The 23,712-nt window shown below is 42.0% G+C and overlaps 1 protein-coding gene across 13 annotated transcripts in view; it reads left to right on the forward strand.

Moving 5' to 3' along the window:
- The window catches only part of KALRN (kalirin RhoGEF kinase), a 536,830-nt gene that overhangs the window by 294,163 nt on the left and 218,955 nt on the right, over positions 1-23,712 (forward strand). For all 13 annotated transcript variants that reach the window (XM_076342988.1, XM_076342996.1, XM_076342997.1 and 10 more), the window contains one exon: positions 16,324-16,515. In XM_076342988.1, coding sequence (XP_076199103.1) covers positions 16,324-16,515 — 192 coding nt within the window. The remainder of the gene's footprint in view (positions 1-16,323; positions 16,516-23,712) is intronic.

Below are 23,712 nucleotides of genomic sequence, written 5' to 3' on the forward strand. Positions count from 1 at the left end.
GCTATGCAGCAAACGGAAAGCAGAGCCTGCTTTTGCCTCCCCCAGAGTAATATTAGGGCTCAATGCAAAAGTGCACAGTGTAAAAGGGCGTTTGTGACTCATTAACATCAGGGAATGGAAAGTGCAGCTGTCACGTTAAACGAGTCAACCTGAGAGCTGAAGCGAATGCATTGAGTGTTTGGTGAAATGAAGGGTGTTTCTGCACGGAGAGGAGAGATGGCCGAGAGCCCTAGTTTTTGGCGACTGGCTCCTGGTTGTTTTGCCTGTGGCCAGGATTTATACTGACAACCAGAACTCAGATTTGTCAATGCCCACACATCAAAGCTGAGTGCAGGAAGGACTTTGAAACCTGCAGTGCTCCACAGCGGGGGAGAGAGGTCTAGTACAATTTCAGTGTTACTTTCTGTTGACTTCTGAGGTTTGCTGTAGGCTCAAAATGGACCTAGCTGAATCCTTTTTAAAATCAGGGGTAGGTGTTTGTTCCCACCACAGAAGTGGCTCAAACAAATACTGCCCAGCCAGGAATGCATTCACAGCATTCCTCCTTTGTAAAAAGTAACCATTGCTGACACGTTTCATGGGGCGGCAAGCCATCCCTCCGAGTGCCAGGCCCTTTCCCAAAAGGTTAATAGTTTTATCTGTGCCAAAGCACAGTTCCTCAGTGCACACCGAGTGATGGGCTCCATTCCCGCTCTGCTCCTCTGTCATGCATTGAAAACCAAATGGGAGAGAAGCAGCCTCACAGCACAGCTAGAGCTGTGCAGCCACGCTGAAATATCAGTCAACTCACCAGAGTGTGTGCTCCCCGTTGGGATTGGTAATTGGGTCACTAGGTCATTTAACTGTTGTAAATCTAGTTTTCTTGTAGTCGCATGTAAATGTGGGGACAGAAAAAAAGATAATTCAGAGCACAGAGCAGAATCCGATTTGTGTGCTAGGATAGGGACACAAAAATAAGGAGATTATTTTGGGATGAGAATGGTGAGGGGAGTGTCAATTGCTGCTTGGACCTGCTGGGCATGCCTCCGGGGGGGGGGGCAGGTGCTCAGATCGTACTGCTTGGGGTTTGGCACAAAACTGGGACTCCAGGATATCAGGCAGAGAGAGATCAAAAGACAACTCAAAGAGAATTTCTCTGATCTTTGTTTTTGTCTCATATTATGTCCAGTCTTATCCTTTGGGGGCCTGATTTGGGAATTTTGGAGGAACGGGGATTGGATAGGGTGAGGGAAGGATTTGGCAACATTAAATAAAGAATACACTAGAAAGCTCTCAGGATTCTTTATAGTAAAAAATTTGGCAGATGTTGACTATAGAGGCAGTATCTCATATGCCTGCAATATTCTTGGAGATCTACTACATGCCAAAAATCAGTACGTTTTATAGCATGAAGATTTCTGGTGGGAATACTGTTCTGTACCAGATCTCTCATTGTAAGTCACCATTAAGATATATTTATCTCAGATCATGTGTGGCTGCCTAATAAGAGCCAGAAATAAAAAAAAAAAAGTTATTGTTCTAAATCTTTGTTGTGATTATGTATAACCTGAATTGAATTTCACACAGTAGAACACACTTTTAAAATGCGCCCCATATAGAATCATTGAGGTTGGAAAAGACCTCTAAGATCATCGAGTCCAACCGTCAACCCAACACCACCATGCCCACTAAACCATGTCCCTAAGTGCCTCATCTACACGTCTTTTAAATACCTCCAGGGATGGGGACTCCACCACTTCCCTGGGCAGCCTGTTCCAATGTTTCACCACTCTTTCAGTAAAGAAATTTTTCCTTACATCCAATCTAAACCTCCCCTGCCGCAACTTGAGGCCATTTCCTCTCGTCCTATCGCTTGTTACTTGGGAGAAGAGACCAACACCCACCTCGCTACAACCTCCTTTCAGGTAGTTGTAGAGAGCGATGAGGTCTCCCCTCAGCCTCCTTTTCTCCAGGCTGAACAGTCCCAGTTCCCTCAGCCGCTCCTCATCAGACTTGTTCTCCAGACCCCTCACCAGCCTCGTTGCCCTTCTCTGGACACGCTCCAGCACCTCAACGTCCTTCTTGTAGTGAGGGGCCCAAAACTGAACACAGTATTCGAGGTGCGGCCTCACCAGTGCCGAGTACAGGGGCACGATCACTTCCCTACTCCTGCTGGCCACACTATTTCTGATACAGGCCAGGATGCCATTGGCCTTCTTGGCCGCCTGGGCACACTGCCGGCTCATGTTCAGCCAGCTGTCGACCAACACCCCCAGGTCCTTCTCTGCCGGGCAGCTTTCCAGCCACTCTTCCCCAAGCCTGTAGCGCTGCATGGGGTTGTTGTGGCCGAAGTGCAGGACCCAGCACTTGGCCTTGTTGAACCTCATCCAGTTGGCCTCGGCCCATCCATCCAGCCTGTCCAGGTCCCTCTGCAGAGCCTTCCTACCCTCAAGCAGATCAACACTCCCACCCAACTTGGTGTTGTCTGCAAACTTACTGAGTGTGCACTCAATCCCCTCATCCAGATCATCAATAAAGATATTAAACAAGACCGGCCCCAGTACTGAGCCCTGGGGAACACCGCTCGTGACCGGCCGCCAACTGGATTGAACTCCATTCACCACAACTCTCTGGGCCCGGCCATCCAGCCAGTTTTTGACCCAGCGCAGAGTCCACCTGTCTAAGCCGTGAGCCGCCAGCTTCTCTAGGAGAATGCTGTGGGAGACAGTGTCAAAGGCCTTGCTGAAGTCCAGGTAGACCACATCCACAGCCTTTCCCTCATCCACTAGGCGGGTCACCTGGTCATAGAAGGAGATCAGGTTGGTCAAGCAGGACCTGCCTCTCATGAATCCATGCTGGCTAGGCCGGATCCCCTGGTTGTCCCGCTCATGCCTTGTGAGCGCCCTCAAGATGAGCCGCTCCATAATCTTCCCCGGCACCGAGGTCAGGCTGACAGGCCTGTAGTTCCCCGGATCCTCCTTCCGGCCCTTCTTGTGGATGGGCGTCACATTGGCAAGCCTCCAGTCATCTGGGACCTCCCCTGTTAACCAGGACTGCTGATAAATGATGGAGAGCGGCTTGGCGAGCTCCTCCGCCAGCTCCCTCAGCACTCTCGGGTGGATCCCATCCGGCCCCATAGACTTGTGAGTGTCCAGGTGGCGTAGCAGGTCATTGACTGCTTCCTCCTGGATTACGGGGGGTTCGTCCTGCTCGCCGTCTCCGTCTTCCAGCTCGGGGGGCCGAGTACCCTGAGGATAACTGGTCTGCCTGTTAAAGACTGAGGCAAAGAAGGCATTGAGTACCTCAGCCTTTTCCTCATCCTCAGTGACAATGTTCCCCCTTGCATCCAATAAAGGATGGAGATTCTCCTTGGCTCTCTTCTTGTCATTAATATATTTGTAAAAACTTTTTTTGTTGTCTTTAACGACAGCGGCCAGATTGCGTTCTAGCTGGGCTTTTGCCTTTCTCATTTCCTCTCTGCACGATCTAACGAGATCCCTGTACTCTTCTTGAGTCGCCTGCCCCTTCTTCCACAAGTGGTAAACTCTCCTTTTTTTCCTGAGTCCCAGCAAGAGCTCCCCGTTCAGCCAGGCCGGTCGTCTTCCCTGCCCATTCTTCTTACGGCGTACAGGGACAGCCTGCTCCTGCGCCTTTAAGACTTCCTTCTTGAAGATCGTCCAGCCTTCCTGGACCCCTTTGCCCTTCAGGACCGTCTCCCACGGGACTCTCTCAACCAGTGTCCTGAACAGGCCAAAGTCCGCCCTCCGGAAGTCCATGGTTGCGGTTTTGCTGGTCCCCCTCCTTATTTCACCAAGAATCGAGAGTTCTACCATTTCATGGTCACTAAGCCCAAGACGGCCTCCGACCACCACATCTCCCACCAGTCCTTCTCTGTTTGTAAACAGCAGGTCGAGCGAGGCACCTCCCCTGGTAGGCTCACTTACCAGCTGTGTCAGGAAGTTGTCTTCCACACACTCCAGGAACCTCCTAGACTGCTTCCTCTCTGCCGTGTTGTATTTCCAGCAGACGTCCGGGAAGTTGAAGTCCCCCACGAGAACAAGGGCTAGCGATTGAGAGACTTCTGCCAGCCGCTTGTAGAACACTTCATCTGCCCCTTCAGCCTGGTTGGGTGGTCTATAACAGACTCCCAGCAGGATATCTGCCTCATTGGCCTTCCCCCTCATCCTTACCCATAGACACTCAATTGTACCATCATCACAATCGTTGAGCTCATATGAATGCTTTCTGACTAACATGAAAAATGTTAATTCCTGTCTGGAACTTTTCTAAAATGTATGAATTAGTCTGGTGTAAAATAAATAAATAAAATGGTTTATTACTTCCAGGGTAGTGAAAACCCCTTTTATTTTTCCTCATTATAAATATGCAGTACATCTCTCTAGCTGTTACAGAAGATTTTAATCTTTTTAAGTTTTAGAGAAGACTAAGCCCTTAGTCCATTTTGCTTTGGTGGCACCTCTGAAGAACTAACTTGATGGGTAAGCTGTACAGACAGTTCACATGTCAGGGAAGTAACAGTGGTGAAAAATTGGTTTATAAATCTAATAAGATACAGAGAATGGTTTCTACTCATTTGAAACAAATTCCAATGTGTAAACCATGACGGAGAGCTGAATTAATGTTGACAGTGAAGAGATTTTTGAATCCAAAGGGACCATCTTGCTGACCTGCTCCTAAGGACACTGAGCTGGAACAAGGAGATGAAATAAAAAGTTATTTCAACTTTAATTGAAGCTGGGGAGGCTGCTTTGTTCTTCTACATAGCAGAGGGGCATTTGCCATCAAATTATCTGAGGTCCAGAGAGTAGAGGGATGGGGATGGAGGTTATCTGAGCGGTGGACAGGTGGTGTGTTACCATTCCTGTTCACAGGGTATGTTGAGAAACCTCATTCTGCCAAATGGAAATATCCAAATTGTCAACAAAACAGAGGCGTTGGTGTTTTATTCTCATCACGTGTTTTGTCTCCAGCAGGCAGCGTACTGAAGTGTGAGGTTTACTCTGGATGGAAAGACCAATTTTTAAGTGAATCTTTGCTACAAGTTAAACTTGCCTGGGCAAATAGAAGGGATCCAGGAGAACACCAAGGGACTCCCTGCTTCCCTCTGAGTCTAGAGGGAATATAGACAGTGCTAGCACATGGCACTAGCTCTGCTGCACCGCAAGACGCAAGATGTCCATTTCCTGCATCACTCCCACCTGGGTTGGCGCATGGGAGCTGATGCAATGCAGTGTGTCAGGGAGGTAATCTGTGTTTCAAAGGAGCAGCAGCAAAAATTTCATTAAATCTCTGTATCCTTCCTGAGGTAGCAGCAGTGCACTGACCCTGCTAAAAGGCTGTGGCATATCTTCCTCCGCATTTTATCTGTCAAACATCAGTTTGCTTGTCAGAGGTGGTCTTTAACTTATGGCAAAATAGAGTTCACTGCAAATCTTGAGGTCCTATGATGCATTTGTGGTAGACTTACCTTTTTGCAGCAGCCTGTGTTGCATATAGTAATATTACTGTCACATATTACCAGATAGAAAGAAAGAATGATTGTTATGTGATGTATATGCAGTACTGTCTTGTGCTCCAGACTGCCTAGTTTCTCTATTTGCCTATATAGGAATTCTTAAGCCAAAAGCTTTGGAGAATTCGGGACAAAGTTTTGCTGAATTTTCTTCTGTTAAACATTACCTCATTCTATAAACAGTTCCATGTGGCTCAAAATGTGCTTCAGGAAAGATGTTATAACCCATCTCTACATTAATGGAAATAAAGGCACAGCTGAGTCAGGGTAGTGGCTGTGGGGGAAACAGGGAGAGGAAATGCTTTGTTGTCTTATTTAAAGCAGGTTTCATAAAAACCTAGACACTAGAAACAAAGCCAGGCAGTTTACAGAATTCACATCCTCATAGGTTTATTTCTGTCTCTGTTTTCAAGGCAGTAGTGCTGCTAGTTGTATTTGGTACTAACTTTTCCCAGTGCTGCTGATGGTCTAAAGCCTTTTAATACTGTCATTGCTGTGTCTTTGAAATCTCCAAACTGTGAGCATGATATGAAACCCAGAATGCCTGAAGTTATTTCAGTTTAGGAGACCGGCAGGACTTGATAAAGCTGTCATGATTGCATTCATGTCTGCAGGGCTCAGAAAAGATGTGAGCTGAGCCTTTGGGACAGAAAACAATACTGTGCACTCCTACATTGCTGCTCACCTCTGAGCTGCCACACATTTTTCTTTTTTTCTCCATTCACCTTCCCTTTTTCCCCTATCATAAAGAAGTTGTGGGGCTTTGCCGTGAACTGTCTGGGCTTGTTGATGGTATTTATCATTTGAGAAGCTTTCAAAATGCTGCATTTCACTCCTGACAGTTGCCTTCTTGTGCTTCCTTGTCCTTTTGGGGGGGTGGGGGCGGGGCGGAAAAGTTTTCCTCATTTCCTCACCTTTGCTGAGTTTTAAAGGCTCAGTTACCTTACAGTCACTTGAGCAGCTCTCATTCATACACTCTGCTAATCACCCAATTATCAAGTCATTGTGCAGTGATAATACTGTTTTACTGGTACACTCACCGTGCTGCATAACATTAACCAATATCAGATGATATTATTTTTTGGCTTTAAAACCAGTTTGGTTTCATGTCTAATACCTGAACTACTGTATAATGGCATCTCAGTCAGTTATGTTGTCTTCATTGTTCTGCTGTCCTTGCTGTTGCTCACTTCCACATGCCTGTTACTGTGCAAGGATGTTCTCAAAGAGAAGGGATCAAGCTCTTTTTATGGATGTTACCAAAGATCAAATGCTAGGATAAAACTGCGCCAATAATCATCAATTTCAGATATCTTCCCTAATTCTTGTACATCCTTGTAGAGTCCATAAAATATTGAAAATATTTAACAGCAGTGGGAGTATTTAATCATCTCATTTTAATATGCTGTTTAGGTATGCTTCTCCCAGAAGAGCAGTAGGGTGACAGAAGAAAAAAAAAAAATTCCGAAGAGTATTAGTTGATCTTTACCTGCATAACCCTATCATCATATTTCCTAGTCCTTCCGCTATAAGCACAAAATGAACGTCCGTATTAAGTAGATACTCTTTCTATTTAGGGTGCCTTAAGGTGCCAAAGTGAGGTATAACTGCTGGCTTTGAAGGGCTGTGAGACCCCCCTCAGGTAAAACTGTCAAGTTTTTTCAATGCAGTCTCTGAAAATTTTCCTCTGACAGTTCTTTAGTTTGTAAACGGATTTGTTCGTGTGTTAGATCGAGTGGATGAGCCTTCCTGGGGCAGCACTGCTGTCTCAGCTGGCAACCTCTCTTGCCTCAGGAAAAATGCCAAAGACGGCTTTGTGGCATTAAAACTTCATCCTTGTGCCGAAGGGGTGTTGCTCCAGCTCCTACGTGGAGTTTTGTAGATCAAAACTTCTTAAATCCCATCTCACAAAATGTAAACGTGCATGTATTTCTGGTAGTTTACACATCTTTGAAGAAGGTACAGTTTATTAGACTCCAGTGTAATCCTGCAATGATATGCCCTCCTTATAACAAGAAGTGTGCGGATGGCTTCCCTGGAAGGAGTAGGACTATTTACTTATCTCATATAAAGCAAGCGCTTAGTGGTTTAATAGAGGAGTTTGCACATATATACTCATTAAAATAAAATAGGGAGGAAAGAGGAAGTTTGCCAGGCGCCAGGTGAAGCCTTTGGTGGGTGTAGTCTTTCTGCCTACAAAAAGAATGAAATACCTTATCTTCTCCCTTGCAACAAAAATAAAAATGAATCTTGCAACATTTAAAAAAAAAAAAAATCTAAGCAGAGGTTTGAAAAGTCTAGATCTTTGCCAAACATGCTTTTGAGCATTCTGATTTAGAAGAAGAAAATAGTTTTGGAGGCCTTCAAAGTAAAGTTCTTGAACAGATGGTACTTTTCAGTAATGATAGAAAAATTCAGTGATGGTTAAGCAGACCACACTGAGCTAAGAACTTATCTTGTTCTTTGTGCACGCACGTTGCATCTATGTGTCTTTGCATACTTACTAATATTGGATATGATGTGTGATATTAGATGGCATTTAAAACATTATTTCACTATATGTTTCACTGGCATTTAATTGGATAATGGTTGTGATCACACTGGAGTTAATTAGTGTGATTGTGGTAATAAGAGTATTCTCTACTTGATGTATGACTGCACTTCTGATTGAGATGAAGAGTTGATGTGGTAAAATATAGGCAATATTTTTTTTAATCTAAGCACTCAATATGAAATAGCACAAAGAAGAATTCTTTTAGCTAATGTATTTCCAGCTGTTAATTCTAATCTTGCTTATTTATTAGTTTGAAGGTCTAAGGTAGCTTTTAAACGCTTTATCTGGGGTTTCAGCATTTGACGTAATGTGTAAGTGTCATTCTTTTAAATTCAAATAATAAATTCAGCTCAATTTGTATGTGAACCCTGAGGAAAAATCATAAATAAAAGATAACGATACATGGAAAAATATCTGGTTCTTGGTGATGGTTAGTGAGGATGCTGTGTGATATCCACCTCGTAATTCCTGGCAACTCTTTATTTCTCATTCGTGCTGAAAAATCCCTTATGCTTAAATAATCTACTGAAATCATGGAATTACTGGAGGTGTAAAATAGTAATTAGTACCAGCATGGTATTATATCTGGCCTCTTAGCTATCTGAAATGGGAGCAAACTTCACATTCCCCAAATCTGTGGATGTTCGTGAACTGAGCTAAGCTTCAGATGTTGGTGAGGAAAGAAGTAACAATGGATCAGTAAATACACATGCTTAGCCAGAAAATGTCTGAAGAGAAATCATTTAAAACATTGTGAATGAACCATAGTCCCACAATGGGAGATGAGAGGCTTAAGGACCTTTCAACCCCATGTACCAGCTGCAAAGATAACTTTTCCAGGAGCTGGGAGAGAGGTTTTCTAGGCATTGCTGGTGTGCTGAAGCACAGGAGACGTTCCAGGCACTCTGGTTCCTAGACTGCGTTCGCAAATAGATGCAGTTCTGAGAATAGTGGTAATTTTGTTGAAATTGTCAGGTGGTTGATACTTGGACACACACTCACACGTGCTTGCACTCACGAACTTACCTGAGACCCTCATTTGTTAAACTACTTAAACAGATGTGATTCACTCATTTAAAGGTAGGCATGTTCTTACGTGTCCATCAAAAGATGAATATAACAGGCTGTAGTATTTGCAGAGCTCAAACTTCAAGGACAGTGCAAGGAGAACTGGGGCAAAATTGTGACAAGAAAAACTTAAGATTAATTGCCATATCTAAGGGAAGAACAGTCTGCAAAAGAAGGTGATGGAAACTTCATTAACCTGGATATTTTTTAAAAAGGTCTGAAGAAGTTTCCGTTCCAGTGTACAGTAGGGAACAATCCTGTACTGATAGAGCAAGTGGCTGCATGACCTCAGAGAGATGTTCTGCCTTTAACTTCTGTAACTGTAATTCGTGGTAAGTCTGTTTTGAATGAGCAATAGAGCACAAGTAAGAATACAGGTCTTGATTTGATTATGTGAAATTCAAACTGAATAAAATCACATCTTACATTAGATCATCATATGCACTTAGCCTTTGCCCTTCTTAAGGGAGGAGGAATTTTGACAAAGATGGATGCTTCCTTAAACCCCAGATTATTTATCAAAGAAACGCTTCATTGTGGTCACTCATTTTAGCTTTAGAATATCAAATTACTAAAGATATAATTCTCCACAAAAGCCTGACTGTGAGATCACTTAACCTAAACAAAAAACTGGAGCTAATTTTAACAAAATGGCTTGAGCAAAGAATCTGATAGCAGTAACTGAACTTCATAATTAAGGATAACAGTAGTTTATAAGGATTGAGAAGAAATGCAGAATCAGCGCCATAATTATCATTTTGTGAATGTGAATCGTGCTGTAGTTTCTGCAGGGAGGAGTGCTACCCGCTGTCTATGCACAGAACAGGGGTACAAGGCCTCCGGAGTTCTATTTTTAGCCCTTTGCCATTTTTTGTCTCCTCCTGCGATCTTGAGTAAATGGCTAGGAGGCTGACCCAGTTCTCACTGAAGTCAGTAAGATCCTTTTTACTGTTTTCAGTGAGAGATGGATCAGGCTTTGAACTTTGTCTCGACATCCCATCTTCACAGCAGGAGTAATAATACTGCAATCTCATCTTTGGTGTTGAAGAGTCGAGTCACGACTCTAAAGAACGTAAAGGAGATACCACATCAGAGAGAACCTAATAAGTCTCCTAAGCTTCAGCCTGCAGGCATCAGATGGGATTCACGTCACTAGTCTTTAGTCAAGAAGATCAGATCTAAACTAGTCATCTAAGTTGTCTCTCTAGTCAGTACTTACTGGCCTCTAGACATGCCGTCTCTTCTGTGCCTTTTATATGGTAAAACCTAGGTGACAAAGCTCTCTGAATCAATATGAGGAACCTTTGCCTGGAACTGCCTTTCACAGCCCCAGAACTTAACACAGAATAAGGCAAACCAGTGCTGCCTTGTTCCCCTTCAGCATATCTAAACATCTACGTAGGAAGTGCAGTGTCCAGGGTATGTCGTCTGTGTTTAATGCGGTAGTGTATCTGATCACCTGCCCTGTTCCTCTACTTCATGTTTCTCCTGATGTATACAACTAAACATCTTTCTCTGGCTGATCAGCATGGTTCACAACACATTGGAGATCTTGGAGACAGTTACCATGAAAACTTCTCAAATATAATAAACAGCTGTAAAATACTGTGCAAGGGGAGATTGTTCTGGAAAAAAATTGCCCAGATTTGGGCCACGAACTCTGCCCTGGACTGCCATTAGACACAACTATTTTCAATGTAACCTGCCTAGAAACATGCAGTAATAAACTAGTTACAAGTGTAGTTGCTAGGAGTAGAGGGAAAACTACATGGAATCGTTTTCTGAAAATGCACTTGTGTCGAAACCAAAATGCTGCACTACATTGATGGCTTAAAAATGCGGGGAGGGGTCAGTGAAAAGCACAAATACATATGATTGGTACATTTCTTTTTTTTTTTTTTTTTTTAATTTTATTTTAAAAGGATGTTAAGATACTTGAATGCATCCAGAGGAGGGCAACAAAGCTGGTGAAAGGGCTGGAAGGAATGTCCTATGAGGAGCGGCTGAGGACTCTGGGTTTGTCTAGTTTGGAGAAGAGGATGCTGAGGGGTGACCTCATTGCTCTCTACAGCCTCCTGAGGAGGGGACGTGGAGTGCTGAGCTCTCCTCCCTGGTATCCAGTGACAGGACTCATGGGAATGGTTCAGAGCTGCGCCAGGGGAGGTTTAGACTGGACATTAGGAAGCATTTCTTTACTGAGAGGGTGGTCAAACACTGGAACAGGCTTCCTAGAGAGGTCGTCGGTGCCCCAAGCCCGTCAGTGTTTAAGAAGCACATGGACAATGCCCTTAACAACATGCTTTAACTTTTGGTCAGCCCTGAAGTGGTCAGGCAGCTGGACTAGATGATCATTGTAGGTCCCTTCCAACTGAACTATTCTATTCCATTCCATTCTAATTTGTTTCTAAGTGACTAAGATATTAGACTACTTTAGCTTGCAATACATACCATAAATAAGAAAGGCAAAATATTTCTGTTCTGCTGCCTCTAACGTTATATTGGTCCAAGAATTAACTGATGCTTTATTCAGTATTTTTTCATTTAGTTATTTATTTTTAATTAGGAAAAAAAATGCCAAATACTTTCAAACCAGAATTGGGGCCCTTTGGTTGGTTTGTACTGAGCACTGCAATGCTATTTTCTGTGTAACAGATGAGGCTGAGCACAAACTGCATGCAGCCAGTGCTCTCTGATGTTGATAATCAGTGCAACGCTTACTCTGGGTTAAGAAGATTTGGAGAGAACAACTGATGAAACACTTCTCTGGCACAAAGATTATGGTCAAAGTACTGTTTGTTTCAACTTTAAGGAAATATCTTAGGCAATTTGCTGAAAGAGCTGTGTTTGGATAGTGCATTTCCAGTGCAGCGATGACTTCATATGCGTTAACCTGGAGACAGGGTGGCATCTCAGCTGAGATCTGCTACCTGGCTCAGAGGTAGAAATGGATCCTGACATTTTGGCGCTTGTTGGTCTGAAACGCAAAGGGAAGCGTGATAAATGTAAGAGGCAAATTTCACATCAGCTTTTTAATAAATAATTTTTTTCAACTTGCTACAGAATATCAACCTGTTAACAATTAATGAACCAAAGTTATGGGAATCCTGTTAGTAAATATTGCCATGGGATAAGACAACAATCACCTCCAATTCCAAATTGTGGTAGGGATTTTTGTATAGGTTTTGTTAGTCTATTTCTTTTCCATAATTGTGTTTCTTTTTTGTTATTTACAAGAAACAGAAGAGATATGAAAGCTGCCTGGTTCTGTCTAAAATGAATTCCAAAAGCATATATTACAGCCATTTCCATTCTAAAACCTGAAGGGTGCAGTTTCATTTTCTTGTGACTGCAGATTGCATGATTGAAATAGGTGATTATACAAAGATTAGTATAGAAAGATTATTAAGATATTTGAGGTGGAAGTTGGTTTTGTGCTTGAAACGGTGCAGAACTATGTAGTGCCAGTTAGTAGATCACTGAGAATTTCAAGGGTTTACACATGACAGTTCTCTCAGGGGTTAATGCAGTGTTAGGAAAAAATACCATACAACCCTAAAGTTTCAGCGAGCATATCATTTTATAACTCATAGATTATTTTTCTGTGGAACTTGTGCTATTATTGTTTGACAGGAACTAATTTCCACAGATGTAGAAGAGAGATTCTTCATGGGATCTTCCCTCTGGAGGGATTAGCCATTTTTGGTGTCACCTTCCTCAGCATGCCACAGAAAACCTTCCATGGGTCTGCAGTTTGCAGAAAAGGGGACAGCCATGATTGTCCTTCTAGTAGCAAAAATTTCCTTCTGTGGTTGCATTAGCTCTTACCTTCTTCCAAAGTTTTGAATCTTGGTGCCAGTTTGGAGATGTACCTAGATCCTATGCTCCTGGTAGATCCTTCCAGATCTCAGAAGGGCTGGGAATCTGAGGTCACCTCTTCTGGTTGGGGGTAGCAGGACAAGGAGGCATTATATGCTTTTCTTCATCATGAGACTTAATTCTGTCTTGGATTCCCACCCTGCCTGATTCAGGGTTATGTCACACCAAAAAAGTACAAAGTGCTTCAAACAAATGAAATAAGGGTCTGTACTCTGAAGAGCTTCTGAACAAGAGAGCGAGCTCAGGATGAAAATGTACAAAGCAGGCAAGCAGTGCAGCATTACAGTACTAACAAGGATGAAGCTCTCAGGTTCAACATAGGTTTAGTTCAGCACTTGTAGAGAAATAGATGTACGTGAAAATATTTGATATGCATAACAACTTCTGATAAGATTTATGTGCACTTGAAGCAAATAAACAGAACAAAAGTAGAGCAGGCCCTCACCAAATAAGTAACCTCTAGCTTATTTGGCCTGTGCTGTGTTTATATCTCATCTGACAGTGGATGACAATCCTTTCATGAATACGTCAAACTCTGAAGTTCAAGGCAAGTGTGGTTAACTCAGAAATGTGGTTGCTTATCTGAAATGTATCTAAACCTCTTAAATCTGCAACAGTGAGCTGGAAATCTCTCAGCACCAGGCCTTCCTTCTAGAATGACAGGGATAAAGTCATTAGTGTTTTTCCTATCATAAACTGCACCTGTTTTTAAAACCCAGACACTTAGCTGGGAACTCAGTGGACAAAGATAGAAAAAGAGGTGAACAAAAATTTCACCATACTTAAAATGTGCTGTGTTAAAGCTTCTTGTGTATGACACTCTTAAGCAAACGTGTCCAACATTAGCTATGAATGCTTCAGGGAAGCATCACTCTATGCTGACAGTGCCTGGCACAGCCCAGCCCAGCGCCCAGGGAGAGCGCTGCATGCGCCTCCTTCTACATCCAGCCAGCTTCCTTGCAGAAAATCCCCTTTGCCTTTGGAGAACCTTGTGCAATACAAAGGGACTGCTGCAGGACTGCTGCATCCTTTACTGTCTGTGCAGTGTGGCCAGAGCCTCTGTTGAGTCCAATCTGCACTCTTTTTTTTCCCCAGGGCTCGGCCTACACCCTTTTCACCATGCAGTGTATTTATATCTGATCATTATATTGGTGAACTCACATCACCTAGATGTAATTAGGTACATCACATGTTGGAGCCAGTAACCTTGTAATGGTTTTCAGCAGAGATGAACATAAGTGTGTTAGGGACAAATGTAGCAAAGCTGTATTCATACTGTATTTCAGCAAAGATGTTTGCGTCTCAAATCTGTGCCATAAACAGAGAGTGAACGCATTTAAAAGTATACTAAATATTATAAATAAAAGCAGGAGACAGCCTTCTCCCCAGGGAGCTGGACTGGTGTTTGAGCTGTTGTAGTGGTAATGTGTGAAAAACCCTAGAGTGGAGTAGACTTTGGCATTTGCTCCAAATATTATTGGAAGAGGATCATTCAGAAAGGATGCTGTTAAGTGAAACTGGACCCTAATTCAGATCATATTAAATGGAACGTTTTTTACAAATTCTCAGCTAAAGAGGTTTCCAAAAAATGATTATTAAAACATAGCATTTTGCCACTGTTAACAACCTAACCATTATAGCAGTGGCCTGAAAGTGAGGGAATAAAAATTTACTATTGGTAACAAAACTGTCTAGAATACATTCTTCACAGTCCAAAAGAAGAAATGCAAATACTGTGTATTTATAGTCAGCCCTCAGAAACTGGGAAAATGAACAGTGAATGAGCTGTTTTCTTTCTGCTTTTTGTAACTGGAAATATTTTCCCCCATTAAACACTTGGAGGCCAGTGTTCCATCTTTGTATTGAATATTTTCTCCAGCAACAACTATTTACTGCAGCAGGATATTATCTAAGTAATAACAACATGACTTGATTTATGGCTTTTATGTTCGACAGTGTTCCTTCAATGCTCAGAAGCACATGTGTGTCCACAGTGTTCAAAGGTATTTTGTGTATATGTATAAAGTTAATGCATTTTTAAACGGAGGAGGATTCTCAGCAGAATTTTGAAAAGGGAAGTGCTACAATTCTGCCGCTATTGATGGGGAGGTTAAAATTCCCAGTGAAAGCAGTCTTAGGCCAACGCTGAGCATTTCTGAAGATCTCACCCAGTACTGGAAACACCCTTAAGCTGATATCTTTGTCTCTCCTTATTTTTGTTGTGTTAGATGCCACAGAGCTATTGGCCTCAACTTGAGTGAGGAAAGCTTTTCTATGACAACAAGGGCTGGCTATGTTTAGTTAGCTAAACATAGCTGACTAAACCATCGCTCTATGGCTATGGAGAAGATGACTGCACTCCCTTTCAATTTCTGCTGTTATTTATGAGACTTTCTGGTGTATTAATTCAGTGGTGTTTTCTAGAAACATGAAAGAGGGAGAGAAGGGATGGGCAGGTAGTTTGAAAGCTGAGATAAGTTTCATGGAATTCACCTCTGTTCCTCCACAGTCTGGCGTGTCTTGGGTACATCGCTTAGCTTCTGCGTTCTTCAGTTCCCTCTCTGTAAAGTAGGGGTAATAAATCTCATATCGCAAAGGCTGTGGCTATGGAGTAAATCTATTCAGGATGGTGAAGTGTTCAAATTCTTATGTAATGGAGGGCACGTACATACCTCGGACAGACTGGAAATGATACCCCTCCAAAGCAATCTGAGCATTACATATTGGCAGCTGCAAGCTAATCAAATAGACTTACGCCGTCTAGAAATATGATGCACAACAGTAGATGAGAGCAAAAAACGTAGAAGGAACTTGAAGACACGGTCTACTCAAGTTATCTCACAAAAGCCAGTGAAAGGCAAATGTTTCTTGAGGTTGAGACTAATGTGATTACATGCTGTAATGTGAAAGCCGTTGGGAGGCCTTTGCAACAAGCTTGTAGTTGAGTGTCACGTGAGGCACCGTAGGCTTCTGAGGTGGTTGGTCCCACTTGCTTCATTACATTATCTTTGAGAAATTCCAGGAGACTTGGAAATAAACAAGTGCACAGTCCTGTTGCTGTGCCTGGCAGGATTGGGCTGGGGTGGTGTGTTTCAAATAAGAAATTATTTCATGTGTGCTCAGGGGTCAGTCTGTGTGGCTTTATACAGTCTCCTTTCATAAATGGCAGTGCCAGTAGGAATTATTACTATTGTTTTAAAACTCTGGTAATCACTTGCTTTCATGCCTTTGAAAGTATAAACAGCCTGTTTCAGGGGTTTACTTGCCACAGTTGTATTACTCATACTCCGTTTCTTGCTTTGTTTGCTGGTAGAATACGTACACCAATGCAGACAAGCTTTTGGAGGCTGCAGAGCAGTTGGCTCAGACTGGGGAATGTGACCCTGAAGAGATCTATAAAGCAGCCCGGCATCTGGAAGTACGGATTCAGGACTTCGTCCGGAGGGTGGAACAGAGGAAACTTCTCTTGGACATGTCAGTCTCCTTCCATACCCACACCAAAGAGGTAAGATGTGCATGAGGGAATTTCTCTGTGTATTGCGGAGTGCTGCAAGAGGCTGACTCTGAAAACTCAGATGACACAGAAAAGGCATCTTCACCGCGCAGGGCTGATATCCAGTTTATTTGATGCATATGACTAGCTGTTGTAAAGAGGAAACAAAATGTGAATGAAACATATGAATGATATAGTACACTAAAATATGGGGACAGCATATCTAACATATCAAGCGGTGCTTAATTCACAACTAGAATGTATTGTTATAAAGCAAGAATTCTCTTGTAAGAACATGAGTTGATGTTAACACATTAGGTATAAACATGCTAGCAGTATGATACGTATCCTCAGAGGGATTCCATTTGAATGTAATGTTAATTAACGTAGCCATTATTATTAAGTGTTACTGGGAATCTTACATTGTTTAATGAGGCAGACTTCACTTTTCAAAATTACAGTCACATACTGATACAGTGAATCAGTGAGGACCTGAATAAATGCTGTTTAGTGTAATTGAAAAATATCCAGAGATAAGGCTGTCTCGCCAGAGATACAGTGGATAGGACATCAAATGGGAGGCCACTGGGGATGTAATTAAAGCATACTTCACATTTTTCTGCAGACCAAAGGCCATTCAGTGATGAGTGACTTTTAAAGATAGGGTTTCTGCTGAGAGGGGTGGAATTAGTCAGAATGGTTGTTTTCATGCTCTGCAGCATCTGTTTGCAAAAGCACACTTGATCAGAAAGATGCTCTTAGAAGCTGAAAGCTTTGCCTGTGTTTGTTGATTTACACGTTACAAACAAGGTGTGTGTAGCAGGCTTCAGCGTGTTGGGGAGCCTCCTTAAATAGAAGGTGTATGCATATGTTCATATATATATATATATGGAAGATAGCTGGAGTTACAGTGTGTCCTTTATAGCTGTTGATACATGAAGGTTTTTCTCTTACATCCTGCTTCTGCAACATACTAAAATCTAGTTACTTTAAGCTTGTGAATAGTACTATTGTTTCCAGAGTAGCTCAAACGCTTGCAACTATGCTTGTTTGCCACAGGGGAAACTTAATTGGTTATTTCCTCTGTCAAAATTATTTCATAACAGTTTCCTACTGTGATTAACCTCGCTTCACCTATGCAGGTGGTGACTAGTAACACAAAGATAGGCATGACTCCAGGAAGTTATCAGTATAATATGTTTTCTATCATCTAAATTTCTTCTGATGATTACTGGTATTGTGTAGCCTAATTTGGGTTTGGGACCCGGAGCTTCCCTGTATGAAGGGTTTTGGATTGCAATGCACTATACTCACTTCTTCCTTTCTTCAACAAGAAGGGAATTTGCCTGCTCCACTCACCTGTTTTTAATGAGCCTTGTTTTGATGTATAGAAATGCAGATGTATAAAAATGCACATTTTTTTTAAACTATTAAAAAAACCCAGTCTTTTGTGACAGCATCGATGCTGTTTACTAGATATTGAGAGTAAACCCTAAACCTCTGCCTCATTGACATTTACCCATGGGACAGACTGGTGCTGTGATGCCTTTTTGGAAAGCTCAGTAAGCACTTGCTGTCAGTTTTAGGGAGATTCAGAGTGGACAGGCTCCGGGTGCCTCTCTCTCCCCAGAGGGACAGACGAGGGAGCTGTAGCATAAAACTGGGACATCAGCAAAGTCAGGGTGGACCCAGGAATCCATATTCATCAGAATGAATGACAGCCATTGGGTTGGGTGCAAAGAGGCTACTAAAGTTACTGCAGTCTCCAGCAGTGCCCCAATGTCGGAGGATGCACAGCAGCTCTGCAAGAGAAAGAAAGTTTTCACTTCCTTACCCCTGTGTTAATTCACTCCTGTGAGGGCCAAACACTCTGGTTTTCTGCAGGTTCACTGAATTTCATTGTGTGTCACTACCTGCCTCCTTCAGTGACACGTTTCTGCACTGGTGGGAGTCACACAGTCCAATACCTCATTTTTTTGCCAAAAATAATAAGTGAGGAAATCACTGCAGTTTTAGTATTCGTCTGCCAGCTGTGGGGATCCTCACAGACACAGTGAAGTAACCAAAGACTGCCAGGGGGGACCTGGTGCAAAGGACAAAGCGTTACAACAAGAGAGCCTTAGCACGTTTGTAGTATTTGCCTTTTTATGCTATAAACGGATTGGCTCAAGTAGAAATGACTCATTGCTTGGCCCTTCATGTGTATTGTAAAATGGCAAGTTAACCAATGTAATTGTCATTCTTCAATCTGAATATAAAACAGTTAGCTAGATTCCTCAAAAGTGAAGAAATACAAATGTCCTTCCTTTGCCACCATGCCTATGATAGTATCATGTCCTTTCTCTGTTTCATACCAACTGATCTCACTTGGTTCCTCCCTGGGCTCTGACTGGGAAGTGTGCTCAGCCCCGGTGAGACCTCCCAGCCTACAGAGCTGCGCTGGACCAAATGCAGGTTCTTGTTCTAGCCACTTGCCCAGGTCAGATCTGCACCATCCATGCTCATTTTATGAAACTGCTTAAAAATAAGTTCACTGTATTTGCTGGGATTTCAGTCCCAAACAACAAAGATAACATTAGATTCTAATTTTAAAGTCAGGATTTATCAGGCAAAATTCCTTTTGAGTCAGTAGCAGTTTTAGTTGAGTTAAAGAGTTCGGAGTCAGATTTAAATTCTAGCAGATGTCAAGGCAAAAAATCCTTTTGCTGCAGCAGTAAAATACAGGGAGATCTGAGATTCATTGCTGCTGTTTTACCAGGAGGCATTCAGTTACTAGTTAACTGTTACAGTGCTAACACATGCCTCCCCGATTTAACCTTGCCCCTCCTACCTGCCATGCTGTGCCTGATGCTGGACTGTACTATGCCCATCCAAACCCATCACCTGGGAGTGTCTTGGGGTGAGGAGAAAGTAGTTTGGCTGGCACGTTAACGTGTTTAACACCTGACATATTTTGCATTATTCTAGAAGGCATTATTAGTTAGTTGATAATAACCATCATTATTAATTTCACCCTTTGTAGTTCTTAAAACTACATTTCTTGAACTATTAACAACTGTTTCTCTTATGTCCTTGGAAATGAATAAACAGTTCCCTTCATGTTTTCTTGGCAATAATGCAGGAAGCTATGGCCTAGAGGTATTTTTCATCCAAGTTTCCCAAATTCTCATTATTTCTTGATATATTAATCTACTGAGACAGAACTGGTGAAAGGGAGAATTAAGTAGAAAGAATTGGTCTTACTGACATGGTTTTTATGGAAACATTCTAAATATCTTTCTGCAATGAACATGTCGCTTCTGACAGTCTTCCTAGCACAGATGAATTGCATTTCTGATGTGGTAATTCCCAGGCATGGATGAGCACATTGATTGTGAACTTCTCACTGCCTCTCCTGTACTCTGTCTGCCTTTTCATCTCCATGTGTGACTACTCAGATTCCCAGCACGAGAAATTTTTAACAGCTCCCATTTTTAAAAAGTGATCTTGTCAAAGAAATGTTTCCTTTTGTAATCTGCCTTGCTAGAATTTCTTCAGGGCAATATATAGTGTTGAATTAGGGAGTCATTTAAATCCAGATATCCCATGAGCAAAGTTAAGAGTGGCTTTTTATACTACAGTAGACTTGAATAACTACTCATTTCATGTGAAAGCATTATAAGAGGATTCCTTCTGCTGAACACTGACTTATACAGTTGAAGGAGTATGGAAAAGACTGTCAATTAAGCATAACAATAATGTTGATTTTCTTTTTTTTTAAGTGGCCTTACCAAAGAATACATGCAATAGGCTGAAATGATGACTTTCTAGTGCAGTAAAAACATTTTAGAGGCATAAATTTAGAGCAGTCCCCTAAGTGATTGTTAGTGTCATAACTCATGAGTAATGTAGTTGTCCTATTGCCATGCCTATAAAAGAGATGTGTGTCCCACTGTCCTACAGTATTCATTATGCTCTCTTGGTTTATAGTCAATATTTTCACACCCTTTTAGGCCAAGGCATTCCTGACGGTGTGAGCAGAAACCTGGTACCTTGGGAATCAAATCCAATTATCTGTATGGCAGGGTAAAATTATAAATTATTATCAGTGGGATAAATGTGTTCAACAGACTTGTACCCAAATCATTTCTCTCATGATTAATTGTGATTGAATTCAGGCTCTTACTTCAGATCTGAATCAATTATTGGCAGGATTGTCAGATCTTGCAGTTTTATCACAAATCTCATGGTAGTCAATGTTTTTCTGTGAGCTCTCAGCTGGTAGGATTCTTGGCTGTCATTTCATTTTGTTTAAAAGAGAATAGTTTTTGAGCCTGCTGGAGAAGAGGTTGCAGATGTGATAAAAACACACCCTGAAGACTGAAAAACCTCAAGGCAAATAATAAAACCATCTTGTAATTAATTGTCTGAATCTTAATATTTTACACTGGTCTCACAGTTTTATACTTATGGTTCTGAAGTGTACTTTACAATTCCAAGGATAAAAATGTAGACACAAAAGAGCACTGTCACCATTTCCATATCATTAAAACTTTTTAAACCCTCTTGCATAATTAAATGATGACTTAGCATCTTGTAAATGTCTTTACTTTCCATAAAGATTTTCTTCTTTGTTTAGCAATCAGTTTTGTTTTGTCTGGCTTAAAGTGGCAGGAAATACTGCTACCAGCATTTTCTGATACAGCTTCAGTGCTGGGGGTTTAAACAACAGTATAGAAAGGCCTGGGAATTACTTTTGTCAAGTAAGTGTTGAGATGAGGCTACACATAGGTAGCTACATGTGATATCTACATGCAAATAAATTCTAGGCTTCATCGGCAGGATTTTAAGCTTTTAGGATTAATGTAGGTGTTTAAGAGCAAGTATATGTACCTCAGTGTATTCTCTATAGAACTGAAGTAAAGGTTTTCTGTGTTACTTGTTGTATTGGCTGATAATGAAGTTGCTAATTTAAGAACAAGAAGGAACTTCACTGAATTTAGATCCATTTACAGAATATGGGTCTTACCTGAACTACAAAGCAGGTCTGCAATTGCTTCATAGCTCTTTGGGGCATAAAAACCACCTCAATGGGTTTCAGATTACCACCTTTGTGTTGCCTGAGTCCTGCAAGACAGCAGCAAAAAGCAGGACAGGCAGTAGTGTGGTTTCAGGCCTTGTGCCCTGTGCTTTGTTGGCCCTTGGAAGGTCAGAAGAGCAATAGGACGAGGTGCTCAGTGCTTGCAGTTCCACGTGGACCCTGCCAGGTCTACTTGGCCCACAGAATGGGGGGATGAGTACGCTCAGGAAATACCTAATGTTGAGAAAAATGAATTGCCAAACTCTTAACAGGTTCTTACTGAACGTATGCAAACTGGAACTTGGCAGAGGTCTTCTGAATGACCAAATTTGGGCAAATTTTCACAGGGATGACATAATGTATATTCTTGACATCAAGGCTAAACCCTGCAAAATTTCAAACCCTTGCTTAAAAGCGTGGAGGGTCTGGAGCATCTCATGTGAGCAGAAATAAGACTCCTTTTCTAACACAGGCAAAGTAAGTCCTTTTCCCCCTTCCTCTCATTCTGGACCTTTTACCTCAAAATTCATCAAGTTCAGCCTTAGGCAGATACTTGCTATGGAAAGTTTCACTCTGAACAGCTTGTCTGATAAGGCCATGAGAAACTGAAAGCAAAGTCCTGGACCATTAAGTGTCAGGCAGCTTCCTATGTAGACCTAAATTATTTGCGTTCAGCAGGTCACCTTGGTCATCCCATAGATATCAGTGGGGTTACTCGAGTGAGTAATGGGAGTGGGTTTACCCTGTCAGTTGGGAACAATAACAGTGTTTTATTGCAGGCACTGCTAACTTAATTTTACTTGATAACCAAGGCCTGTGAAATTAAATTCTCTCTGCTTCGGTTGAATATCGTGATTAGGAGATTATTTCAGTGTAGGTCACTAATTTTGACAGGGCTTGGCCCTCACGTTGTGGCAGAGTTGCTGGGAAGCAGGGAGCAGAAAGCTCATGGGGCTAAGGTCTGCTGCGGTTGACTCTCGTCAGAAGAGTTGACAGAATGAATCAAAGTTAAACATGGAGCAAACATGACAGTGGTTCTGGGATATATTGTGTAATCCTGTCATTCGTTGTTAATTGACCCAGGATTTAAAGTTAATGTTACTGAACTTAATAATTTGTTGTTTGACTTTAACTGTTAATATTGACATTTCAGAGCAATTGCCCATTAGATAGTGGAGACTTGTGATGAAGGGGATAATCAGTTTAGCAATTCCACTTGCTGGCAACTTCTAGAAGTCCTGAAAAGGTCTTGGGCTCTGAAGATGTCTACCACAAAGTATTTGTCTTACACACTTGGACACTACTCCTGTCCTGGACAGTGCTTTTGTTCCTTTTCTCATATTATGGTCAGATTTAAAAAAACAATGAAAGCATAAAACATTAAAATGACCCAAACTGGCTCTCTGCACATAAAATATTCACTGACTGGCCATTTCACATCCCAGCACTTTTCAGGGTTAGAATGAAGCACCACGTGCCTTGTTCAAAAGCTAGAAATTTTGTTCCTTCAATGGGATAAAATGTACAGCTGAAATACATACAAAGCAGCATACAAAACTAGACTTTGAAAATATCTGCCCCTCCTCTCACTGCAAGGCTGTGAAACATCAAACCTTAAATTTATGCCTCTTACAAGTATAACTGGTTTTTGCTGGGGGCTGAATCAGTGTAGTTTGATGGAGGGAGTATTATAAGCAGAGAAATCACAAGACAAGGGGATGAAAAAAGCAAATGCTTTTATAAGGGATTAAGTAAATGCTGATTTTTTTTTTTTAAATGTGTTCAGTTCGTAAACATTCTGATATTCCCATCAGAGGTGGATTTACAGGCAGAGCAAAGAAAGCAGAGGACGTGGGAGAAGTGAACTGCCAGAGCTGTACGTACAGGTAACGTGTGTGCAGTCCTTTGCCTGGATGGCAGATTCCTTGGAGAAGACAGATATGTTGCCAGCTTACTGTTATCATTCTGATAATTGGGGCTGTAAAGAGGGCTCTGCTGGTCAAACAAGCGTTATTTTTGTGTGAGCTATGTAAAAGTCCACTCTGGGTTATCAGCAATCAGTTACCATGAAGCAGCAAAATAAGAGCAAATCCCTCTCCAACTCCAGAGCATAGATGGTGGCTTTGACCAAAATGCAAACATTCACCAGT

This window comes from Aptenodytes patagonicus, chromosome 6 (assembly GCF_965638725.1).
Source record: "Aptenodytes patagonicus chromosome 6, bAptPat1.pri.cur, whole genome shotgun sequence".
In the NCBI taxonomy this organism is placed as follows: Eukaryota; Metazoa; Chordata; class Aves; order Sphenisciformes; family Spheniscidae; genus Aptenodytes; species Aptenodytes patagonicus.